General features: G+C 40.3%; 1 protein-coding gene across 1 annotated transcript; it reads left to right on the top strand.

Annotated features, from left to right (window-relative positions):
- The first annotated feature begins 13,850 nt into the window (after positions 1-13,850).
- Positions 13,851-21,122, top strand: LOC124117317 (protein glass-like). The gene is made up of 3 exons (XM_048393822.1): positions 13,851-13,921; positions 14,469-14,666; positions 18,513-21,122. The coding sequence occupies exons 2-3, from the start codon at positions 14,476-14,478 to the stop codon at positions 19,651-19,653; spliced, it is 1,332 nt and encodes a 443-aa protein (XP_048249779.1). The 5' UTR covers positions 13,851-13,921; positions 14,469-14,475; the 3' UTR covers positions 19,654-21,122.
- The last annotated feature ends 785 nt before the right edge of the window (positions 21,123-21,907 follow it).

A 21,907-nucleotide genomic window follows, 5' to 3' on the forward strand; every position in this document is an offset into this window, starting at 1 on the left:
TATCAGAGCAAGTCTCCTCTTAAAGTATGGCTCGATCTTTAAACTGACAGGCCGGGTCGCCTCCATGGCCTAGTAGATACAGCGTCTGCACCAATAGACCTTGCGAGATGGTACTTATTGTTACCCAGTCTGACGCTCGGTGTAGATACAAGGTCTCGGCTCGGATTCAGTATACTGTACCTGAGTGAGATACCCATGTTAAACTCCGGCATTGTATATATCAGATGGGTAGCACAGGCACCCATGCACCCACGCGCACGCACGCAAACACACACACACACACACACACACACATGACACACACACACACACACGACACACATATACGGCGTTAAACCCCATTTCACCTCACCTCACTGACACTCCATGACATAACTGAAATACTGTTCATAGCATCGTTAAACCTCACTTACTCACACCTTCGTACAACTATCTGTGATATTGTTTCGTACAAACGCTGACATTCACAAACGTGCCCACTTTAACTTTAGAAAGATGGCATTTTCAGATACAAGGTCGCATATGAACAGCAAGCATGTCTTATTAGGGAACAATATATGCTTAGCACAAGACAACTTCTTAAACTGCGAGCATGAGACATGTTCTCAACGAAGGTTGATAATGGCAGCGACTTGAGCTCGTTATGGGCGAGAGTCCCCAACACGGGGTACCTGTCGCGTGACACGCCCTTCTCACTGCCTGGGGGACCAACACTATCTACAAAGATGTTTGCCGACTGAGTGATGTGAAGGAAATTCTCAAGTGGCGACAATTGGTATATTTTCCTCGACCTCCACGTTATGCACGTGCCGAAGTATCAATGCACGTGCAAACTGTAGCGGTGATGCTGGTGGGCGCTGCAGGGGGTCCTAGTTTGGCGGCTGCGCAGCAGGAAGTGGGTCGGGGAAGACGTCAGTTCCGCGGTGAATAGAAGTGACTCTTCTAATTGCTTGTTTTGTTTCATGGGGATCTTTTGTTTAGGTGAAGAAAATGTTTGACGGTTGTTTGCACTTATTAAATCTCTGCTGTAATTAAAATCCCCCTTCAAGCCTTTCTGAAACCGGTCTTCCGGTGTTTACATGCTTGTCTCCGTGATGAGGAAGACGGACTTTAATTGGATTGGTATGAAGAGCACACATGATAACGACCACGTGGCGGGCGGGCGGGTAGGTTGACGTTTGTGTGATGTCACTGAAGAATGACCGGAGAAAATTATTCTATCAATTCAAACAATTGAAAATATATGTAAAATGTACACCACGCTCCAAAATCAACCATAGGCCATATTGTCAAACAAAGTTATCACCTGTGTTGGATGTTGGCTTAAAATGAAACAAACAAGAAATGGTTATTCAATTGTAAAGTATATGATACTGGTGTCAGAATTGTGTTTTGGTACTTTAGTGAGCAGTCTGCGGCGACTGTTTCCAGCTTATTAACGTTTTGAATTTTTTTGTATGGTTTTGGTCAAATCCAATTATCAAGTGTATACTTTCTTTTGCCCGACAGAAACCCCACCTTCAGAAAAAAACTATTCCAGATATAATGGAATGTGAATTACCACATTTAGATCATACGTCAATATAAACATTTGTTATTCCGGGAGATATTGCTAGAATATTGATACCAGCGGCGTAAATCATAATCACTCACTTACTGACTACTGTTTGTTTGTTTGTTTGTTTGTTTGTTGTTTAACGCCGCACTATTCCAGCTACATGACGGCGGTCAGTAAATTATCGAATCTGGACCAGACAATTTAGTGATCGATATCAAGAGCATCGATCTACGCAATCGGGACAAGATGACATGCTGTTTGATTGTTTGTTTATTTGTTGTTTAACGCAGCACTAAGCAATATTCCAACTATATGACGGCGGTCTGTAATTAATCGGGTCTGTACAAGACAATCCAGTGATTAATATCATGAGCATCGATCCACGCAATTGGGATCGATGAGATGCATCAACCAAGTCAGCGAGCCTGACCACCCTATCCCGTTAGTCGCCTCTTACGACAAGCATGGGTTGCTACTGAATATAGGAACATTAAGTGTTAGATTTAATGTTGATCCCGATGTTGTGGTTGACAGGTGGCATCTGATGACAGATTCATATTTTGACGAAAATCACGAAACCACGTGAGTCTGGAAGTATACTTACACAGAAAATTCACACGACCCTGAAGCAATTCATTCATTGCAGGTTTACATTAACAGTTTAAACCGGGATTCGAACCCATGTGTTTCTTGCATAGTCGCCTTTTATGGTAAGCATGAGTTTTTGAAGACCTATTCTACCCTTCCTCGCGTGTCTCTTGCAGAACTCCAAGAAGCGGTTTGTAGATAGGATTCTTCTTATTGTCATACATAATATGTGAACGAAAGAATTATGTAAGCGAATATAGCGTCGTAACGAGTAATGTCAAATACTTCATTCATTGACGTAAATACATATTTCTGACCCGTGAAGATTCCGGGGTAGATTAGGTCTTCAGCAACCCATACTTGCCGTAAAAGGCGGCTATGCTTGTCGTAAAAGGCGAATAACGGGATCGGGTGGTCAGGCTCGATAAATGTCATCGATCCCAATTGCGTAGATCGATGCTCATGATGTCAATCACTGGATTGTCGGGTCCAGACTCGATTATTTTACAGACCGCCAGGATATAGCTGGAACATTGCTGAGTGCGGCGTTAAACAACAAACAAACAAACAAACATAACAAAATTGGGCTTTTGTTGGATGTCAACTCTGAGCGTCGGAACGCGCGCTTTACTTAAGAATGTCAAAACAAAACCTTCCAAAATCAATTTTAAATAGAGATGATTTATAATATTCAACTCCGTCAAGTTTTATTTAATCTCAATCTCTATAATAAACAAGGCTGATTAATTAACTGTGTAAATATATCTATCAGGAACACCATGTACAAGTACACAGAAAATATCAATTAAGTCAAGTATCGCGGGAACACCATCAGTGAAATGACGACACACCGTCGGAACAAAGCGATTTCATTAATTACCTCCCCTGTCGAAAAGTCTCTCCTCTCGGCAGCGCCAATCAGCGATCGTCATCGCTCCTCCACACACCACGTCTCAGCAGCTCCTCACACCGCCGGTGCCAATGAGAGCCACATAAGAGATAGGGGCAGGAGAGGGAAGTCGAGGGGACACGTGACTCGCGCTCACCCCCCGGGGAGTGGGGAGGAGAGATAGGCGCCTGGGGGTGGAGGTACATGGTGACGATAGTGTCAGGCTTCTCACTACCCGGGGCTGTGTTCTTGTTTGGCGTTTACTCATTCATCGTCTTCCGACCGGACGGGCTGAGGCGCTGGTGTTTGGCTCAAGAGACAATAATTGGCCTGTTATGACGGTTTGACTTCTGATCTAGTCACGATACAATACTGTCTCTTGCCCTAGTACAACTCAAGTGTGAAAGCGAGATCTAGACCAGTTGCTCGTGGCCATTGCTCCTACCCGAAGAGGAAGACCAGCCGAAACACCGAGAAAATACACGCCCCTCGCGACATCAATGTACTAAAAGAAGTTTTTATGAATGTGTTTTCCAGTTTAGTGACATGTGTATTCTCAAAATTTCAAAGGGTGATAGTGTTGCGTTTATCACGTGACCTACCGTGTGACGACCGCAGGAATTCCTTCATAGCGATATTTTAAAAATATATTTTATGTTTGTTCAAGTCTTTGAAAGGCATTTAGAAGCGATACACAGACGGAAGAGAATTTTTAAAGGCATTTAGAAGTTAAGTTTCGACCTTTTGTTATCTTATTTCGCCTATCAGAGCCCATTATCTGTTGGTTTTCTTGTTAAGTTTACACCTTTTGTTATCTTATTACTTTCGTATTTTTACATGAACATATATATGCTCTCTGACTCATAGCATTCATTCAACTGATGAAGGAGTAAGCATATACTCCGAAACGTTGTGTTCCTCATAATAAAGAAGTTGACATCCATAAATTCTCTTCCTTTATGTTTCTTGTTCGACCCCAGTCGGCACTATTCCAGCTACGTCACGACGTTCTTTCAATAATTGCATCTTGGACAGACAAACCAGTGGTTGATATTATGAGCATCAACCTATGTGGTAGCATGTCCTGCCTAACCAGTAGTACCCCAACACTCACATTTTGCACAAAAAAGAGTCTGATTGTTGCCTGAAGCCACATGGAACTCTTTTTTTTATTATTTATTATTTTACTATTTCTTTTTTGGAGTATAGAAACAATAAGTTTACAGTATATAGTTTACATGAATCTTAAACACATACAAGTTACAAAGCATATGTATTAATAATAACAAACAAAGCTTTTTCTGTCAGGATCTTTGTTGGATTATGTAAGTTCGTGGGTTTAGTCGAACAGATGGTGACTGAGTGACAGATTTTGTAAACTGTGTATTTACATTGTGAAAATGATATATTTCTGTCGATGTAATATGAGTTGGTTATTTCTTGTTTAATGTGTTGGATATTTGGTAGGGAGTCGGAAATGTTTGATCTGAATATGTTTTGTTTTGTTACAGTTATAATATGATTTGAAACATCATTTCGTTTTGCTTGATATCCTAATAAAATTGTCAATTTTGGAAATTTTAGTTCTATTCCTGTTTTGTCTTTGATCCATTTTGCAAGGTTGTTGCAGACATGTTTTACAATTTCCAACTCAAAGAACATGTGCATTAAGGTTTGTTTTTCTCGTTTACAAAAAATACAAAGAAATTATTCTTTATTTCCCATTTTGTACAGTAACTGGTTTGTATAAATCTATGAGGACACGTTATATCTGTGGGGACTACGATTAATCATTTGCCAATCCGTCATGTTAAGGGCAAGATCTAGTTCCACCTGGCAGAACTCATGCCACACGACGGATGGCCCCCCAAAAAGTCTTGACTAGACAATCCCGCATCATGACAGCGCATCTACTGATCCTGTTGAGGGAGTGAGTGATTTAATGAATGAGTATGGTTTTACGCCGTTCTCTGCAATATTCATGCTATATCACAGTGGGGGACACCAGAAATGGGCTTCACACATTGTATCCATGTGGGGAATCGGTGAACGCTTTTGTCACTAGGCTATCCACCGCCTGGTTGATTCTACTGAGAAAAAAATGTTAATTTTGAATGACGTATGCTGTATACACGTGCAGAGATTTGGGACAGTTTTAAAGTCTCGGCCCAAACATTTCTTTCGTAGAAACGTTACAAGTATGTTAGTAATGGCCCGTAACCTCTAATGAATAACAACTTCATTTATGTATTGACAGTGTTCAGATGAACCCACCACCCCCCCAACCCCAATCATTACAGTTTAAAGACGCGGCAACCCAGTGGCGGAATTGAAGATAACCTAAAAAATGAAATATACAACGGACGCATCATTCTCCTCATATAGACGTGAAATTTAACCCCAAAAATAATCACACAAAACTAAAGTGTTTGGTTTGTGTATTGAATAATGTCGCATTCAATTGTTGTTTAAGCAATTATCCAAAGTGTCATTGTGGACAGTTATATGCAAATGTGTGTCAATTATTTTTTTGCATGTAAATATTTTATGTACAATGTATATAGAATACAGGAAGTAGAACAAATTGTTAATGACAATGCTTGTTGATTTAATTTGTTATTACGTGGTAACGCAGAGGTAACAATGAAATAAATAAACATATATTCAAGGCAGTACACGATTTGATTGAGTCGTTATTGTAAATATGTCTTCTTATTTTATGCAATCCCTCTGTTTTCTACTTCCTTATTTATTGATGTAACTATATTGTTTGTAAATGTGATTGGAAGAAGGGTTTTCTAAGTTGTCACATCTGGTGCCCAATCCTTTTCATGCTTTTGTGAATATAATATGTTTTAACTAAACTATCCCATGAGAATGGCATGGCCGATGTTTTCTGATAACCGTAAAATCTCGCCTCCAACAATGCCTTAAAGTGTCACCATCTCGTCTTCGATAAAGCCTTATTGTGTCACCATCTCGCCTTCAACAATGCCTTACAGTGTCACCATCTCGCCTTCAACAATGCCTGACTATGTCACTATCTCGCCTTCAACAATGCCTGACTATGTCACCATCACGCCTTCAACAATGCCTGGCTATGTCACCATCTCGCCTTCAACAATGCCTGACTATGTCACCATCTCGCCTTCAACAATGCCTGACTATGTCACCATCTCGCCTTCAACAATGCCTGACTATGTCACCATCACGCCTTCAACAATGCCTGACTATGTCAAGATCTCGCCTTCAACAATGCCTGACTATGTCACCATCTCGCCTTCAACAATGCCTGACTATGTCACCATCTCGCCTTCAACAATGCCTTACTATGTCAAGATCTCGCCTTCAACAATGCCTGGTTATGTCACCATCTCGCCTTCAACAATGCCTTACTATGTCAAGATCTCGCCTTCAACAATGCCTGGTTATGTCACCATCTCGCCTTCAACAATGCCTTACTATGTCACCATCTCGCCTTCAACAATGCCTTACTATGTCAAGATCTCGCCTTCAACAATGCCTGGTTATGTCACCATCTCGCCTTCAACAATGCCTTACTATGTCACTATCTCGTTGCGCCATGACAGAATTTTACACACCATTTTGTCTTCGACAATACTGTATGCCTGACTATACCACCACCCAGCTGACTTTACATGATTGTATACCCCAACAGCCTTTAACAAAGCCTTTCTTTGTCATTATCTTGTCTCCAAGAAGGAGTTACCTCGTCAACACATCGCTGCCTTTAGAATATTGTGTACACTGTAACATATGCTTCAATATGTTTAACTTCCTATGCAGCATTCAACAATGAGCTACTGTTACTATGTAGCTATCGTCAGAGAGTATGTACACACATCCGCACAGATATTGATCGTGAGAGATGACTGGCGGGGATGAAATCTCGCGTGACTTCACCTTGCCGTGGGACATGTTTCTCCTGCTTTATGTTACGAAAGACATAACATGAGAAATGTCTAAAACGAATTAACAATCAAATTGGTTATCAACTAATTCTGTATTAGTGAATCCAAAGTATTGCACAGACAGGCCGTATGTCATCGAGGAAGGTGACAACATTTGTTTAGGCTTAATAAAGATTGCTTATTTCCAAAGGGTAATGTTACATTCTAATGCTCTTCCAACCTTTTCTATCGCTTTAAGTTAACTTAACGATCTATTTATCTCTGTCTGTTAACAATATATCTTGTTGGCGGTATATCACAGATAGTCATGCACTTTTTGTCAGAGTTCGCACGCTCTTGCTCTCGGCGGCCTTTCACCCCCCTGTTCTCGGCGGTCTGTCACACTCCTGTCCTCGGCGGTCTGTCATACTCCTGTTCCCGGCGGTCTGACACGCTCCTGTTCTCGATGGTCTGTCACGCTCCTGTTCTCGGCGGTCTGTCACGCTCCTGTTCTCGGCGGTCTGTCACGCTCTTGTTCTCGGCGGTCTGTCATACTCCTGTTCTCGGCGGTCTGTCATACTCCTGTTCTCGGCGGTCTGTCACGCTCCTGTTCTCGGCGGTCTGTCACGCTCCTGTTCTCGGCGGTCTGTCACGCTCTTGGTCTCGGCGGTCTGTCACGCTCCTGTTCTCGGCGGTCTGTCACGCTCTTGGTCTCGGCGGTCTGTCATACTCCTGTTCTCGGCAGTCTGACACGCTCCTGTTCTCGGTGGTCTGTCACGCTCCTGTTCTCGGCGGTCTGTCATACTCCTGTTCTCGGCGGTCTGTCGCGCTCCTGTTCTCGGCGGTCTGACGCGCTCCTGTTCTCGGCGGTCTGTCATACTTCTGTTCTCGGCGGTCTGTCGCGCTCTTTGTCTCGGCGGTCTGTCGCGCTCCTGTTCTCGGCGGTCTGTCACGCTCCTGTTCTCGGTGGTCTGTCACGCTCCTGTTCTCGGCGGTCTGTCACGCTCCTGTTCTCGGCGGTCTGTCGCGCTCAAGTTCTCGGCGGTCTGACACGCTCCTGTTCTCGGCGGTCTGTCATACCCCTGTTCTCGGCGGTCTGTCGCGCTCCTGTTCTCGGCGATCTGTCGCGCTCTTGGTCTCGGCGGTCTGTCGCGCTCCTGTTCTCGGCGGTCTGTCACGCTCCTGTTCTCGGCGGTCTGTCACGCTCCAGTTCTCGGCGGTCTGTCACGCTCCTGTTCTCGGCGGTCTGTCATGCTCCTGTTCTCGGCGGTCTGTCACGCTCTTGGTCTCGGCGGTCTGTCATACTCCTGTTCTCGGCGGTCTGTCACGCTCTTGGTCTCGGCGGTCTGTCATACTCCTGTTCTCGGCAGCCTGACACGCTCCTGTTCTCGGTGGCCTGTCACGCTCTTGTTCTCGGCGGTCTGTCACGCTCCTGTTCTCGGCGGTCTGTCACGCTCCTGTTCTCGGCGGTCTGTCACGCTCCTGTTCTCGGCGGTCTGTCACGCTCCTGTTCTCGGCGGTCTGTCACGCTCCTGTTCTCGGCGATCTGTCACACTCCTGTTCTCGGCGGTCTGTCACGCTCCTGTTCTCGGCGGTCTGTCATACTCCTGTTCTCGGCGGTCTGTCGCGCTCCAGTTCTCGGCGGTCTGACAGGCTCCTGTTCTCGGCGGTCTGTCATACTCCTGTTCTCGGCGGTCTGTCGCGCTCTTGGTCTCGGCGGTCTGTCGCGCTCCTGTTCTCGGCGATATGACACGCTCGTGTTCTCGGCGGTCTGTCACGGTCCTTTTGTCAGCATCTATCACAGAGAAGCACCTTACTTAAAGCTTCTCTCCTGAACAGCTTTGCAACAATGTTAAATTTGACGTTGATACGAAACTGTATTCTTGAAATGGCGTAAACACTGACTGACTTCTTTCTCATTCCTAGGAAACCTCCAGGGAATGCCCTTACATGACTAAATACAGAAGCGTTGTTTCTGATCATTCGGCGTTTTAGTATACTTTAGTCACAGAGTTCGACTGAATGTTCGTGCACGAATATCCTCGCTGCGACCCATCCTAAAGAACAAAACGATGAAATGAACATCCAAACTTTCGACTCGATCCCTGCCTACACTAAGAGTGATAGTCTACAGTAATCTATTAATTTACCTCAGTATCTATGTGTCTCATCCTTATAATCACCTTTCAGTGATCGGCCAACTGACCAATGATGACAACAAATTCAGTAAGAACTTCGGAAATCCAATCTCCGACGTTAATTCAGTTTGGACCTCACTCTATGAAGGTTCACACTCCAATGAACTCACACAAAGTGAAAGTAAATTCTTAATTGTCTTTTTGATAAGTTATGATGAAATATCCGTTTATTGTCATGCTCAAACAGATTTGTGTGTTTGTTTGTTTAACGCAGTAATCCAATGTTTAACATCATGAGCATCGATCTAGGCAATTGGGATACGATGACATGCATCAACCAAGTCAGTGAGCCTGACCCTCCGATCCCGTTAGTCGCCTCTTACAACAAGCATAGTCACGTTACGACAGCATGGGTTACTGAAGATCTACTATAAACCGGATCTTAATGGGTCCAGAGAGATGCACAGTACCTATGTCGCCTTTCACTGCTCCATTCGAGGGTACGGCAGTGTGGAACGGAAAATGTGAGGTGTGACTAACACTGTGATATCTATTTTGAAAAATGCTTGTTAGTTCAGTTAGAAGACTGTCAAACTTTAAAACCAATTGGTCCATATCATATCATAATTATTATTAGTATTCATTTATCGTTATATCTATATGAGCAATGCTAGTTTTCCTTGAAGTATATGACATCACGAGACATACAGAAATTGTCCACAGAAGTTCTGGTCACTTAAAAATATTTCTTAGTTTATATATTTGAGAAACATTCATCATCTCAGTGTTCAATTAACATCTCCAGCAATGAGGACTGATTCATTGTTGATGTGAGTGTGTTATTTAAATCGAACAAAAGGACACTGGACCTTTTTAATATTTATTTTACATCCAGCTGTTGACTTTTCAGCCAAAATTGAGTTAAGATGAAGTACAAATTCTAACTTTGACAATTTCAACACAAATACTGATTTTAAGCCAGATACGGGAAGACCAGATTAATCAGATATAGAGGGTTGTTCAAAAGCCGGATTTTAAGAATTATTCGTTGTTGTTTTTTGTGGGCAATATGGACACCTTAAAAGTGGTATTCATGTTTTATTCAGGATTATTTACATTGACATTTTTAACAGAAAGTTTCACAAAGAACAACATCTAGCTTATAAAGGCTTTGTTGATCATATGTAATGTAAAATGAAATATATGGATATTCATAATATATCCTTCTGGTGAGATGGTTCGCTGGAGTATCGCTGCTAATGCTGACGAACTGCTTTGTGTATGAGAAGAACGCTTGAAGACATGAAGAACGGTTGGATTTTTAAATATGTCAGAACATATATTGCATGTTTATATTTAGTAAAATATTACCTTGTTCTATCTATGTACATACGATCTGAGACCATATAATTCGTATGTACATAGATAGCACAAGGTAATATTTTACCTAATATTAACATGCAATATATGTTCTGACATATTTAAAAATCCAACCATTGTATCTATTATATGGTCTCTGATACGATGTACTGTAAACCTACACGAGACAGTGACGGAACGTGATGGGAGAGCGAACTTGTGAGAAAAAGGTATAGATTTTTCATTGATTGTGTAAACCATTCGAATACATCGGAAACTCGTTTAATCTTGAGACATTCATTGTATTTATCTGCCTGTATTACCTAAAAACATCACTATTTCTTTTGTTTTGCACAAATGCATTCATTTAACCATTTTACTTGTCTATTCGTAGTTGGCAGGGGTTAGGTACTCATCTTAGATGACTTCCTGAAAGGTAATACTATTATCATTTCACAGCATTCACACATTCATACTAAAGGTTAAATTCAAAAGGTTACCGCCCGTTTTAAAACAATACTGATCACTCAATACGTACACTGGCAGCACTTTTGTATTACAGTATGCCGAGCATTTGGGCAAGAAAAAACAAGAAGACTCGAATCGTTGTTATAATCAGCACCAAAAATGACTGCAACGACAAACACCAATGTAAAGTTGATTGCAACCAAGTTTTCCCAACATGTAACCATCCTATATCCGATGTAAAGATGCTTTGGAAAACAATGAAGCTCTGAACCTCTGAAACAAGATTACGGTATTATTTCTGTCATATTTCCATCCCCTTCCCACAACCTTCCCCTCAAAATGATAGAAAGAAAATGGAAATGCTTGGCCCGAAGCGCAACTACAGACACTACGGAGCTATCGATCAATGGATGACTTAATGTCAGTTACAGGTTCATTGGTCAAATGTAAATAGGTTAACCATAACCCTCGCGATATTTTGGTGTGTTTGGCAGGGTTTCTTGAAGTAATAAAAAAATTGTTTTAGTAAAATATTCCTTTCTGAAACCCGCTGCTTTTATATTTTTATCCATTTCAAGCCAAATGCGTCGTCACTTTCTAAAATAACCCCCATGACAGCAGCAAGAAAAAATCCCTAAAATTATTAGGGACATTCTTTTTATAAATACAAATATAAAATATTGTTCTAAATGGGAGATACAAGACCACTGTTTAGAAGAGAGTTGAATAAAACGTGTTGGTATGGCACATAAATAGTATAGTAGTTTTCGGGGAACATATCCGATGCCACTGTCGATGGTGAGTTGTCTGATTCCAAATTGCTGATTTTGGCCTTATGATCTTCGGAAACATATAAAAATAACAACTTGGTACGTGTAATACAATCATGCCGACTTTTCATTTATAATTACTCAAAAAGAGGTTTTCGATTCTCGATTGAGTTAACCGATTATCACCATACGCATCAAGGGACGTATCCGTGAATATATGAGGTTTAAGTCCACAAATATCCTCACAATCTCTCGTAAGAATAAGAACATTAACCGCCATCCACTAATATATATTTTTCGTATCAGAGGAGAAACAGGTTTAAGGTTTGAGATATGTATTCGGTTTTTTTACGTTAAATCATTCATTTTGTGTAATAGGCCCATATTTATATAAATATGATGTGTGTATACCGAAATAAAGAGAATGTGTATAGGCCATAAACCTTCATTCAATATTTTGGTTGTCTTTTTGCAGTGGGTGTTGGCTATGAGAATGGCTACTCATTCTAAGATGACCTCCAGAAAGGGAATGTTTTTTTCTGTTTCAAAACATAGAAATAGTTGTTTGCATCATTATTAACAACAGTGTGTAAGTTGCTGACTTCAACATTCACTTCGTCAGAATGCAATTGTAGAATTGTTGACTTCCATTACCGCTTTGTTAATATCGAATTACAGATTCCTCTCTTACTATTATCAATATTAATATTCCATATTTATGCAATTGGGTCCAACAAGCTTGTGGAGGTTGCGGGTCAGGGATTTTTGTTTGAAAATAATTTGTTTCAGAAAACGATTGTCCTCAAGCTTTAATCCCCCCACCCCCATCCCCCCAAAAAATAAAAATAAATAAATAAATAATAATAATAATAATAATAATAATAATAATTATGATAATAATAATAATAATAACAAAAACAACAATAATAATAATAATTTGCACTTTGGATATGCTAGTGATTCTAAAACGTTGTTGTCAAAATAAAAACAAAAACATCGGTTCGACCATTCTGTAAAACAAATATCCTATCTCTATCCGCCCGTTCCCCTTACCCCTTATATTAAATCCCTAAATATTTAAATATTTCTCATCCTCAAGTTAACTTTCTGCCAGACCATCAAAGACGTTAAAATCTCAACATATGTGATACGCGGGCCGGGTTTTAATAGACATTAGGAAGTTAATACAATCGTGTCTTATCCTAAATTTCATCATAGTCGAATCACAACAAAATTACTTAAACCCCTGTAAATCGCCAGTACTGTGATTTAAACCTGATAGGATATGTTTGGGTGTTCAATCTGTGAATTGCTGGATTAACACAAATTAAAATGTGTGAAATAGCCAAAGACTCTTTAGGTGAAAGGTTCATTAATCGCCAAAATAGCCCGACAAATGTTGATATGTTGATGGTAGCCTGATAAAGCATGCAGAGGAGGTAGATTTACCTGCCGCCCTCCCCCGTCTCGGGTACCGCCCGTGTGTCCCCGACCCCAGTGTCACCGCCACGCCCCCATCCCCCGTGCACCCGTGTATCTGATTCCTGTGATAGGCCACCCTGAAGAGTAATAATCCTCTTGAATGCCTTCAATGGTGGTAATAGAGTGTCTGTCCACATGTTTACTTCCTAGCATGTGTTGTGAACAACATCGCCCTTCGCGCGCAACACGTGCGCGCACGTGTGGACGTCGTCACGAGTTCGTCAAAGTGTGTAATTTGTCTTGAGAAGCATAAGAAACCGTATCATCTACAAAAAGCCAGGCGCTGTGACAGCTCTGTGATGTTGAAAGTCATCGACTCATTTCGTGGGGTTGTAAATTCAGCACCGTATTCCATATATGGCTTCTCAGACGACACGCTGCCAAGATGGCTTGTGTTCAGTTTCAAAGTGATTTCCTCGCTTTTTCTTGGATTCGCCCCATCAACCAATCAGAAGTGTCGTTTGTGGCTTCTCCAATCTCATTAGCCAATAAGCTGGTAATGAAAGCCTCCAGAGAACCCACAAGCTTCCCTTGCTGCAGATTGAGGAGGCACAAATAAAAAGATGGCGAAACCTTAGATCTGCACATGCGCGCTATAACCCTGCGGCGGACGGCGATAGCTTTTAAATCACTGTCGTCTCAATTTTCGATGTGTACCAGGTATTGATGACTGGCCGTCTTATTTAAACACCACACTCAATTAAAAGATGGACTCATTTGCAAGACGTTACTTTGGCCGGTCAGCACACCAAACCAAGGTAAGGCCACCGTTTCACATGTGTTTGTAAAGTTCGTATTTCTTTCATAAATCTAGTTCCAAAAATCGGCTACAAAAATTGTTAAACGGCTATACACTGATAGCTTGCAATTCAAATGCCAAACATATTTAAAGACACATGTACTGATATTTGACAAATTTAAGTTCGCTAACCATCGAATATGCGTGGCTGAATTTAGAAATAGTTTGATTAAATTTTTCAACAGTTCACAAATCCTTTCGCACCCTTCTTCGGTGATATCAGCCGTTGAACGTCCTTAATTTAGTGATTTTAAAAATTGAATGTTTATTCTTAATTCTTACGGCAACTCACAAAGTATTTACAAATTATATTCAACATTCCACACAAAAATACCTGTACTAACAGGAGTGTCTCAATATAGAGAGGGTTAAGATAGTGAAATGATACTGTTTTACGTATTTATAAATTTTACTGTTTAGTAATATTTGAACTCTTAGCAGTGTCAGTAAGATTTAAAATATTTTCATATTGATGTACTTTCAATTGTTGAATATATTTTTTTCAGAATTTCAATGGAACCGGCATATGTGACCACCTCTAACTATTCCGATGTTTGGCGATCTAGTCCGAGCAGGCACTCGGTATCCCCCGAGTCCCCCCGATCATTCACGGAGTTGAATATGAACACCCTGTCCATGCCATCGTTTGAGTTCGACCAGTTTCCCAATGTGTTTTCATTTTCGCCCTGTCCACCTGGCTACAAGTAGGTACACTTATCGATACATTATCGATACCTCATCAATACCTCATCGATACCTCGTCCTTTTCAGAAATATGATCAAAGTTTAAGAGAAGCATTACTATTTATGAATAGTTTCAATCAATATAAAAATGTTTTTGCAATGAAGTATATGGTAGCTGTGTGAAATGTGAATATGGGTATAAAAATATATATTATATCATAAACTAATAAAACCAATGATGATACATATAGTAGGTTTATTAAACTTGTTTGGTTACAAAACTATAAATCTCCTCCACACATGGAAAGACTTCGGGAATACCAGTAGTCTTTAAACTTAGTACTCTGAAATTCTTGAACAATTTTTTTAATTGCAATGTGCACATCGCTACAGAATATCTTACATTTGAATTATTTAGATTATATTTTATGATATAGTCCTGTGAATGACTAAAGTGTCGGTTGTCCGTTGCCAGCATTCTGTACCGTCGATGATTAAATGATCGCAGGTGTTTTACTGTTTGATACAAATAACATATCATTTGTTAGTTATATTTGCAATTTACTGCGTCATAGTTTAATGCAGAAAATATCCTCTACAACGGAAAGCTGTGAAATGATACTTTTATTTTTGAAACATCATCTGGACGCGCAGGTGCGCTGCTTGTAGCGCGTCATTGTAAAAAACAACCTGAATCAGTTTTACAAATATATACGCTGTTTTCGAATTTCAATTTCATGGCTATTTTTAAATTGTGCTTTAAGTTTATCTAGTTATTTCCCTACCTTATGTGTCAAGCATATATATAAATATAATCCCGGGAGACGCACTGATTGTTGATAATTTGCTCTTCAGTATACAGTCTTAGAATACCAACCAGGTTCACAGAACCTCTATAAAAAGAGAACAATAATTCCTTTCGAAGTTGGTACATGTGGATATGTTAAAAAATAATTATCCCCCCCCCCCCCCCCCCCCCCCCCCCCACGAAAAAAACCCAAAACAACAACAAACAAACAAACAACAAAACACAATAAAAACAACAACAAAACACATCCTAAACTAATATCGACAGTCCTGATATGTATTACTTTATAAAGATAGATATTTATGTTATATTTTATTTGGAATAAAAGAGTAGGTTTTTTTTGTTATAACGAACGTAACGAGATGGTGACCTTGCGACGTCATTGTCTAGAGAAATTAAAAAAACCGAAGTATTTATTGTATCTATTTTAAATGTGGTTTATATTTTTGTTGGGTTTAGCATTTACCGTTCCTTATTTTTGTTTAAAGAAATTACCCATTTTTCATCCGTTGTTTCATAAAACAAATTAATATGTTCTTCGCGCAGAACAACTATCAGTCTCTGAAATGGTTTTGAAAATATATATTTTAATTTTTAACACTCGTGCTATATTATACTACAGGGGACATGCGTGACGGCATCTTGTCTTCATGCTCGGCGCAATACATATACTCCCCTAGTATATGTTCAAATATAATATCCACGGTAAAAGTTCAGATATTCATTATAACATAGAGGCAATGAATATTGGGTAAATATCCACCTTATAACTTATAGTCTACGATTGAAGTATTTTGAGCTAATCACATGTGCCCACTTCCTGTTGTATTGTTGACCTTATAAAATATTGTTGGTTCGTTTGAATAATGTATCCAAGGCTACAATTCTATATATCATCTTATCTGATCGTGAAAATGTCTACATTATTTTCCCGAAAAGATAAACCAGAAGAATATATAATTGATAATTGTTTAACAAAGAAATCTATCCGGATATTGACAGCGTCTAATATTGTGTTGCATTTTCTTCTTAAATGCGAAAACGGCCATAGAATATGTATTTTGCACAAGCAAACAATTATATGTATACGTAATAAAGCAGGCATTATCAAGTAATAATCATAAAGCAATGAAATAATGCTGACACCCCATATTGGTTGTCCTGTCCATATATTGAATTATTATTGATATTGTATTTAGCACATTAATTTTACTCGCCATTAAACTAGCAGTAGCTACATTCTCCACATACATTATCCGAGAAAAACGTCGTTTTTGTATTTGTATGAAGTACATTTCAATTGTGAAAGGCTCAAATGCATATTTAGCGCGTTGAAGGCTCCTGTGCCCACCAAAACGACAAGAACGTTGCTCCAACCATTGCCGTGTTGTATCACAGACGGGTTGAACACGACTCAATGTTCCAATCTAGTTTGCGATTTTGAAATAGGAGAGACGAGAATACGTTTGTTTATAAAGAGATCTTACTGTCCTCTCATAGATAAATCCTTCCATCTTTATCGAAACAATCCTTCTATTGCGTATTGCCAAAAATCAAGGGGATATATAGCTAGTGTGCCTCTATCTAATATATTTATTATTAATAATATACATGTTATACGGACAGAGTGTGAATAATAATATTGTGATGTCATAATACTTTATTATTGTATGTTATAAAATATATATGTGTGTGTTATACGGATACAGTGTTGAATGATACATATTGTAATGGCATATTCATTTTTATAATACGATGTTATTCATATGTTATAATATTAATATTTATACGTTATCATTTTATAATACATAAGCTATACACAGGTTAAAATGTTACACACGTGCCATATTGTTGGACGCATGTTTACCATCATACACAGTTTATGATGTTACACGTTATTCTTTTCTATACACATGTTACAATTTTATACACATATACGTGTTATAATAGTATATTCATAATTAATATATGTCATAATATTATTGATAGTTACACAGATGCAAGATGAATTATTTAATAAAACATATGCAAGATTACATTATACACGCGCAAGATGCACACTATTACATTATACAGATGCAAGATGCAAAATATTAAAGTAGACAGATGCAAGATGCAAAATATTACAGTAGACAGATGCAAATGCGGAATGTTACAGTAGACAGAGCATCAAACAGCACATATACAAGCAGCATAGAAACCGATTCCTTGACGGGAGCTAAAATTTGACAAAACAACAATCTCAGCGTTAGTCTAAACTTGTTATACTACTGTTTATGGCGGATCCTGCCATGTTTATATAATAAACGTAAGCAACTAAGTTGCTATTAACAGCAGTGGGTTACAGTAGCATTTAGGAAGGGAAGTATAACAGTAATCGTTGATTATGTCCCGTCTTTTGTCGACAATGTTTACCAACAGAGGAGTACGGAGTTCTCGGCCAGTGTTTACACAGGGACTCGACACTTCCCGCGAGTGCTTTAAGTGGTTCCCTATTGTAAGCTGGATGTATGTAGCAAGCACTTCATTCACAAATCACAATGTTTAGTCAAATTCTTTAAGTCACTTTCCCTCGGGGAGAATGCTTCAAAACTGTGGGGAATTACCCGTGCTTACGTTCGGGCAGGGTTCTAGCATGGCGAGTTTGTTGAGCGGTTTAGCGCTTGTGCTGTGTTGGTGGGTGGGTTGTTGTCAGGTTGTGGGTATGGCATGTGATTTCCTTACTCAATGTATATTCTTCAAACACCGCATGTGTACCAGTGTATCGTATAGCATGTTGTTGAGGTGTCACTCCGAGATTTAATGACTGTCGTCTGCTGCCTATAATTCTCGTCTGCTAAAAATTGACCTCCTCCTTCCCCTACCGCGTTGTAGCAGCTGAGCTGACCACGCCTGATTAGCTCGGGCTCATTTCGGCCAATTTGCCTCGCCCCGGTCAGACTCGGACATGGTGTATTCATACGGTACGGATTTCACACCTTACTGCGTACGAGTTTGAATAAACAACGTAAATTTTAATTCTAAATATCAAGTGTTTTGAACTTGGATTTACTTTCAGAGACCTGACGGTGTTTAAGGAGAAAGCCCCCCACGACATCGCAGATGCTTTGCTGTCGTTGAAACACGCGGTCGTCCATCCTCAGTTCAGTGGTCAGCTGTCGCCGCTCTCGCCACCACCGTCCATGACACACCTCGGACACGGCCAAATGATGAACCCAGGACCACTGACCCATCAGAACCACCAGGGTCTAGGATACCCCGTCAGCCACCAGGGACCAATGTTCCATAACTCCTACCCGGCCCCGCCTCCGTCACAGTACGCCAGTCAGTACCCGGATCCCGGGCCTAGTACTTCCGGTCAGCCGACGCCTCAAACTAACGTCCACTTCCCGTCGATGAGCGTTAACGTTTCCATGAGTATGAACGTCGGCATGCCGCCGGGCCTCGGTAACACCCAGTACAGCCCGGTACCCCCTCAACAGTGGCCCCCACAGCCGCAGAGCCCCACCCTGGGGCAGTACCACCCAGGCCACCCCCACTCCCAGAGCCTACAACCCCAGTATGGGGGTTACAACGCCCAACCCTACCCCCCAACTTACAGCTTCACGTCAGACTTCAGGCCCATGGCAGACGGCAGGGGTGGTATCTATTACAAGCATTCCGAAAGTTTCAAAGACGCCGCAAGGTTTTGCACCATGGGTCATCTGAAACGGTCCAAGTTCCTCCCAGACAAGACTCCCCCTCCACCCCCGGGGATGGATCCCAACTCACTGAAGACTAACATGTGCAGGATCTGCGGCAAGACGTATGCAAGACCTAGCACCCTGAAAACCCACCTGAGAACACACTCGGGGGAAAAGCCATACAAGTGTACAACATGTAACAAGTCTTTCTCTCAGGCCGCAAACCTCACAGCGCACATCAGAACGCATAGTGGCGAGAAACCATTCCGATGTCCCATCTGTGATCGTCGCTTCTCACAGAGCTCTTCTGTGACCACCCACATGCGAACCCACTCCGGAGAACGCCCCTATCGGTGTCGCCTGTGTAAGAAGGCTTTTTCGGACAGCTCCACCCTGACTAAACACCTCCGGATACACAGCGGAGAAAAACCCTACCAATGCAAGCTATGCCTCTTGCGCTTCTCCCAGTCAGGCAATCTCAACAGACATATGCGTGTGCACACGAACACCGGATGAATACAGTGCACCTATCTGCGCTGCATGTACGTGCATTTTGTGCGTGAAGCATTTACAGGGCAATGTGCTTGATTGAAACAGCTTCTCAAATTTACACGTGCATTCAAATTGTAATAGAAGCCGAACACGTACGTATGTGCGTTGTGCAAAAGGACACGTATGTCACAGCTGCATCTGTTTTGACAATATTTGGACCATTCAGTGACTGGTGATAGATCACGCTCGAATACAACTGTGACTGTTTGTTATTTGTGAAGCTGGAAGTGAAGTATGACGTTTATACCGTGAAACCTTGTTTATCCAAACTACACTGTTTCGAATCAAATCCGGATTAAATATATTCCGACCAACTATCGGTGTCAACGGCAAGCTTGATTGTCATCGCCGAAACCAGACAACCGCAACTACATTCAAACGTGTTCTTTTTTTAAATGAAAAATCTGAATTTTAAAAGGGTCAAGCTTGAAAGGGGGCTATTCAAGTCGTCTGTGTACTTACTGTCTGCCATATCCTCTCCGGGTTGCCCTGACAGCGGAGTGAAATATTCCACACGATAACGGCAACAAAACCTTTCTCTCTGTCGATGTGCCGGACAACGGTTACTTTGCTGGTGGTGTGTGTATAAATGTGTGTGCAAATTATTAACATGGAATTACCATCGTTCATTTACACTACATTCGTCAAGTTTTGTCCGTTTTATTACCACCCTGAAAACTATAGTTAGAATTTGTTCAAACCATTGGAATACAGTCGTACACACCAAAGGCCGCGGATATTCGTTTGTTTGTGTTTCAAAAATCAAGAGTGTATTATGTTGTCTGTTTAAGCCTTAGAAGCGGCCGAAACAGACGGGGATGCGCTATTTCGTTTGTCAATCGTTGATGTGGATATGAAACTCTAGAATAAGCTATCATGTTACATATCAATATTTCCACTTCTCACGGACGTTTATTCGCTGTGAGGAAATGTCAGTGATTTTAATCCCGGTTTCGCGTATGAGTATATAGTCAAGGACTATTTGCTTCTACATTTAAATATGGTGGTTTCTAGTGTGGTAAGCTTGTCGAGTGAACCAGCTTTGAAAAGTGCTACAATATTTCCTGATTAGCATATCTGGATGTACACAGTAAGTAACAATAATATATATAGTATATGTTTTACACTAATGTGCATTGTGTATGAAAGTACTGGCGTGTATAGTGTATGTTAGTTAACACTGCCGTGTATACTACCGTGTACAAATATATGTTAACAGTACCTTACATTGTGTAAGTTTACAGTGAGTGATGCATTATATTTACAATTGTCGTTATGTTTAGTTTATATTTGTTTATGCTATTTAATGCAAACATTCAGATAATCCGTGTTATTTACCAGCTGAACATCAAATTAGTTCGTCTCGAAAATGCGTTATAGGAATTTTATAGATATGAAAAAACCCACATTGAAATAAAATTAGATTTATCAAATTATGTTGTGTTGTCGAATATAATATTGCATGCAGAATGCGTAGGACGCAATGGAACTGCTTATTAGGAATCGTCCGTGGGATATTAAAAGATGGCGTGAGTAGTTTGGTGACTGTGATTTTAGAAGAAAAATAATTGCTCTTGCAAATACAGGGACGAAATAATTTTGCCACATGTTAAAACAAATATAGTTAAAATAGTTCTGATAATACATATGTAGTGTATAAGAAAAAGATCGGCCCCTCTTTTTTGAGAAAATCATTGTGTGTTTTGACGTATTCACCGAAAATAGCCCTACCGTTCTCAGTTATACGTGGATGTATACATGTTTAGCGTTATTTAGGACAGTTTTTGGAGAACAGTAAAAGTAGTGCCATGTATATGTTTTTTATCACACGCTGATTCAGAAGAAGAAATAAACACATTAGTTAATAGCTAATAGAATAAAATAAGTACGTCCAGATAAAATGGTTTGAGAACATATTGTCGGGCAAAGGAAATTCTACACTTGAAAAATGGATTTGACTATAAAATTACAAAAGTTATCGAAACGTTTTAGGCTGAAAACAGTCGCCGAAAAACTGCACAACTATGATACCCGTATCAAATACATCACAATCGAATAACCATTTTTTGTTTGTTTCATTTTCAGCCACCATTAGGGCGTGATATGTTTTTTTTAAAGTATAGATGTTTTTTTATTTGTATGTACAAATGGGTGAGACAAAAATAAATAACAAATTCTCTTGTGAGAAAAAGAATTATTGGCAAAAAAGAGGATGTTT

This window comes from Haliotis rufescens, unplaced genomic scaffold, assembly GCF_023055435.1.
Source record: "Haliotis rufescens isolate VD_foot unplaced genomic scaffold, xgHalRufe1.0.p SCAF_12, whole genome shotgun sequence".
In the NCBI taxonomy this organism is placed as follows: domain Eukaryota; kingdom Metazoa; phylum Mollusca; class Gastropoda; order Lepetellida; family Haliotidae; genus Haliotis; species Haliotis rufescens.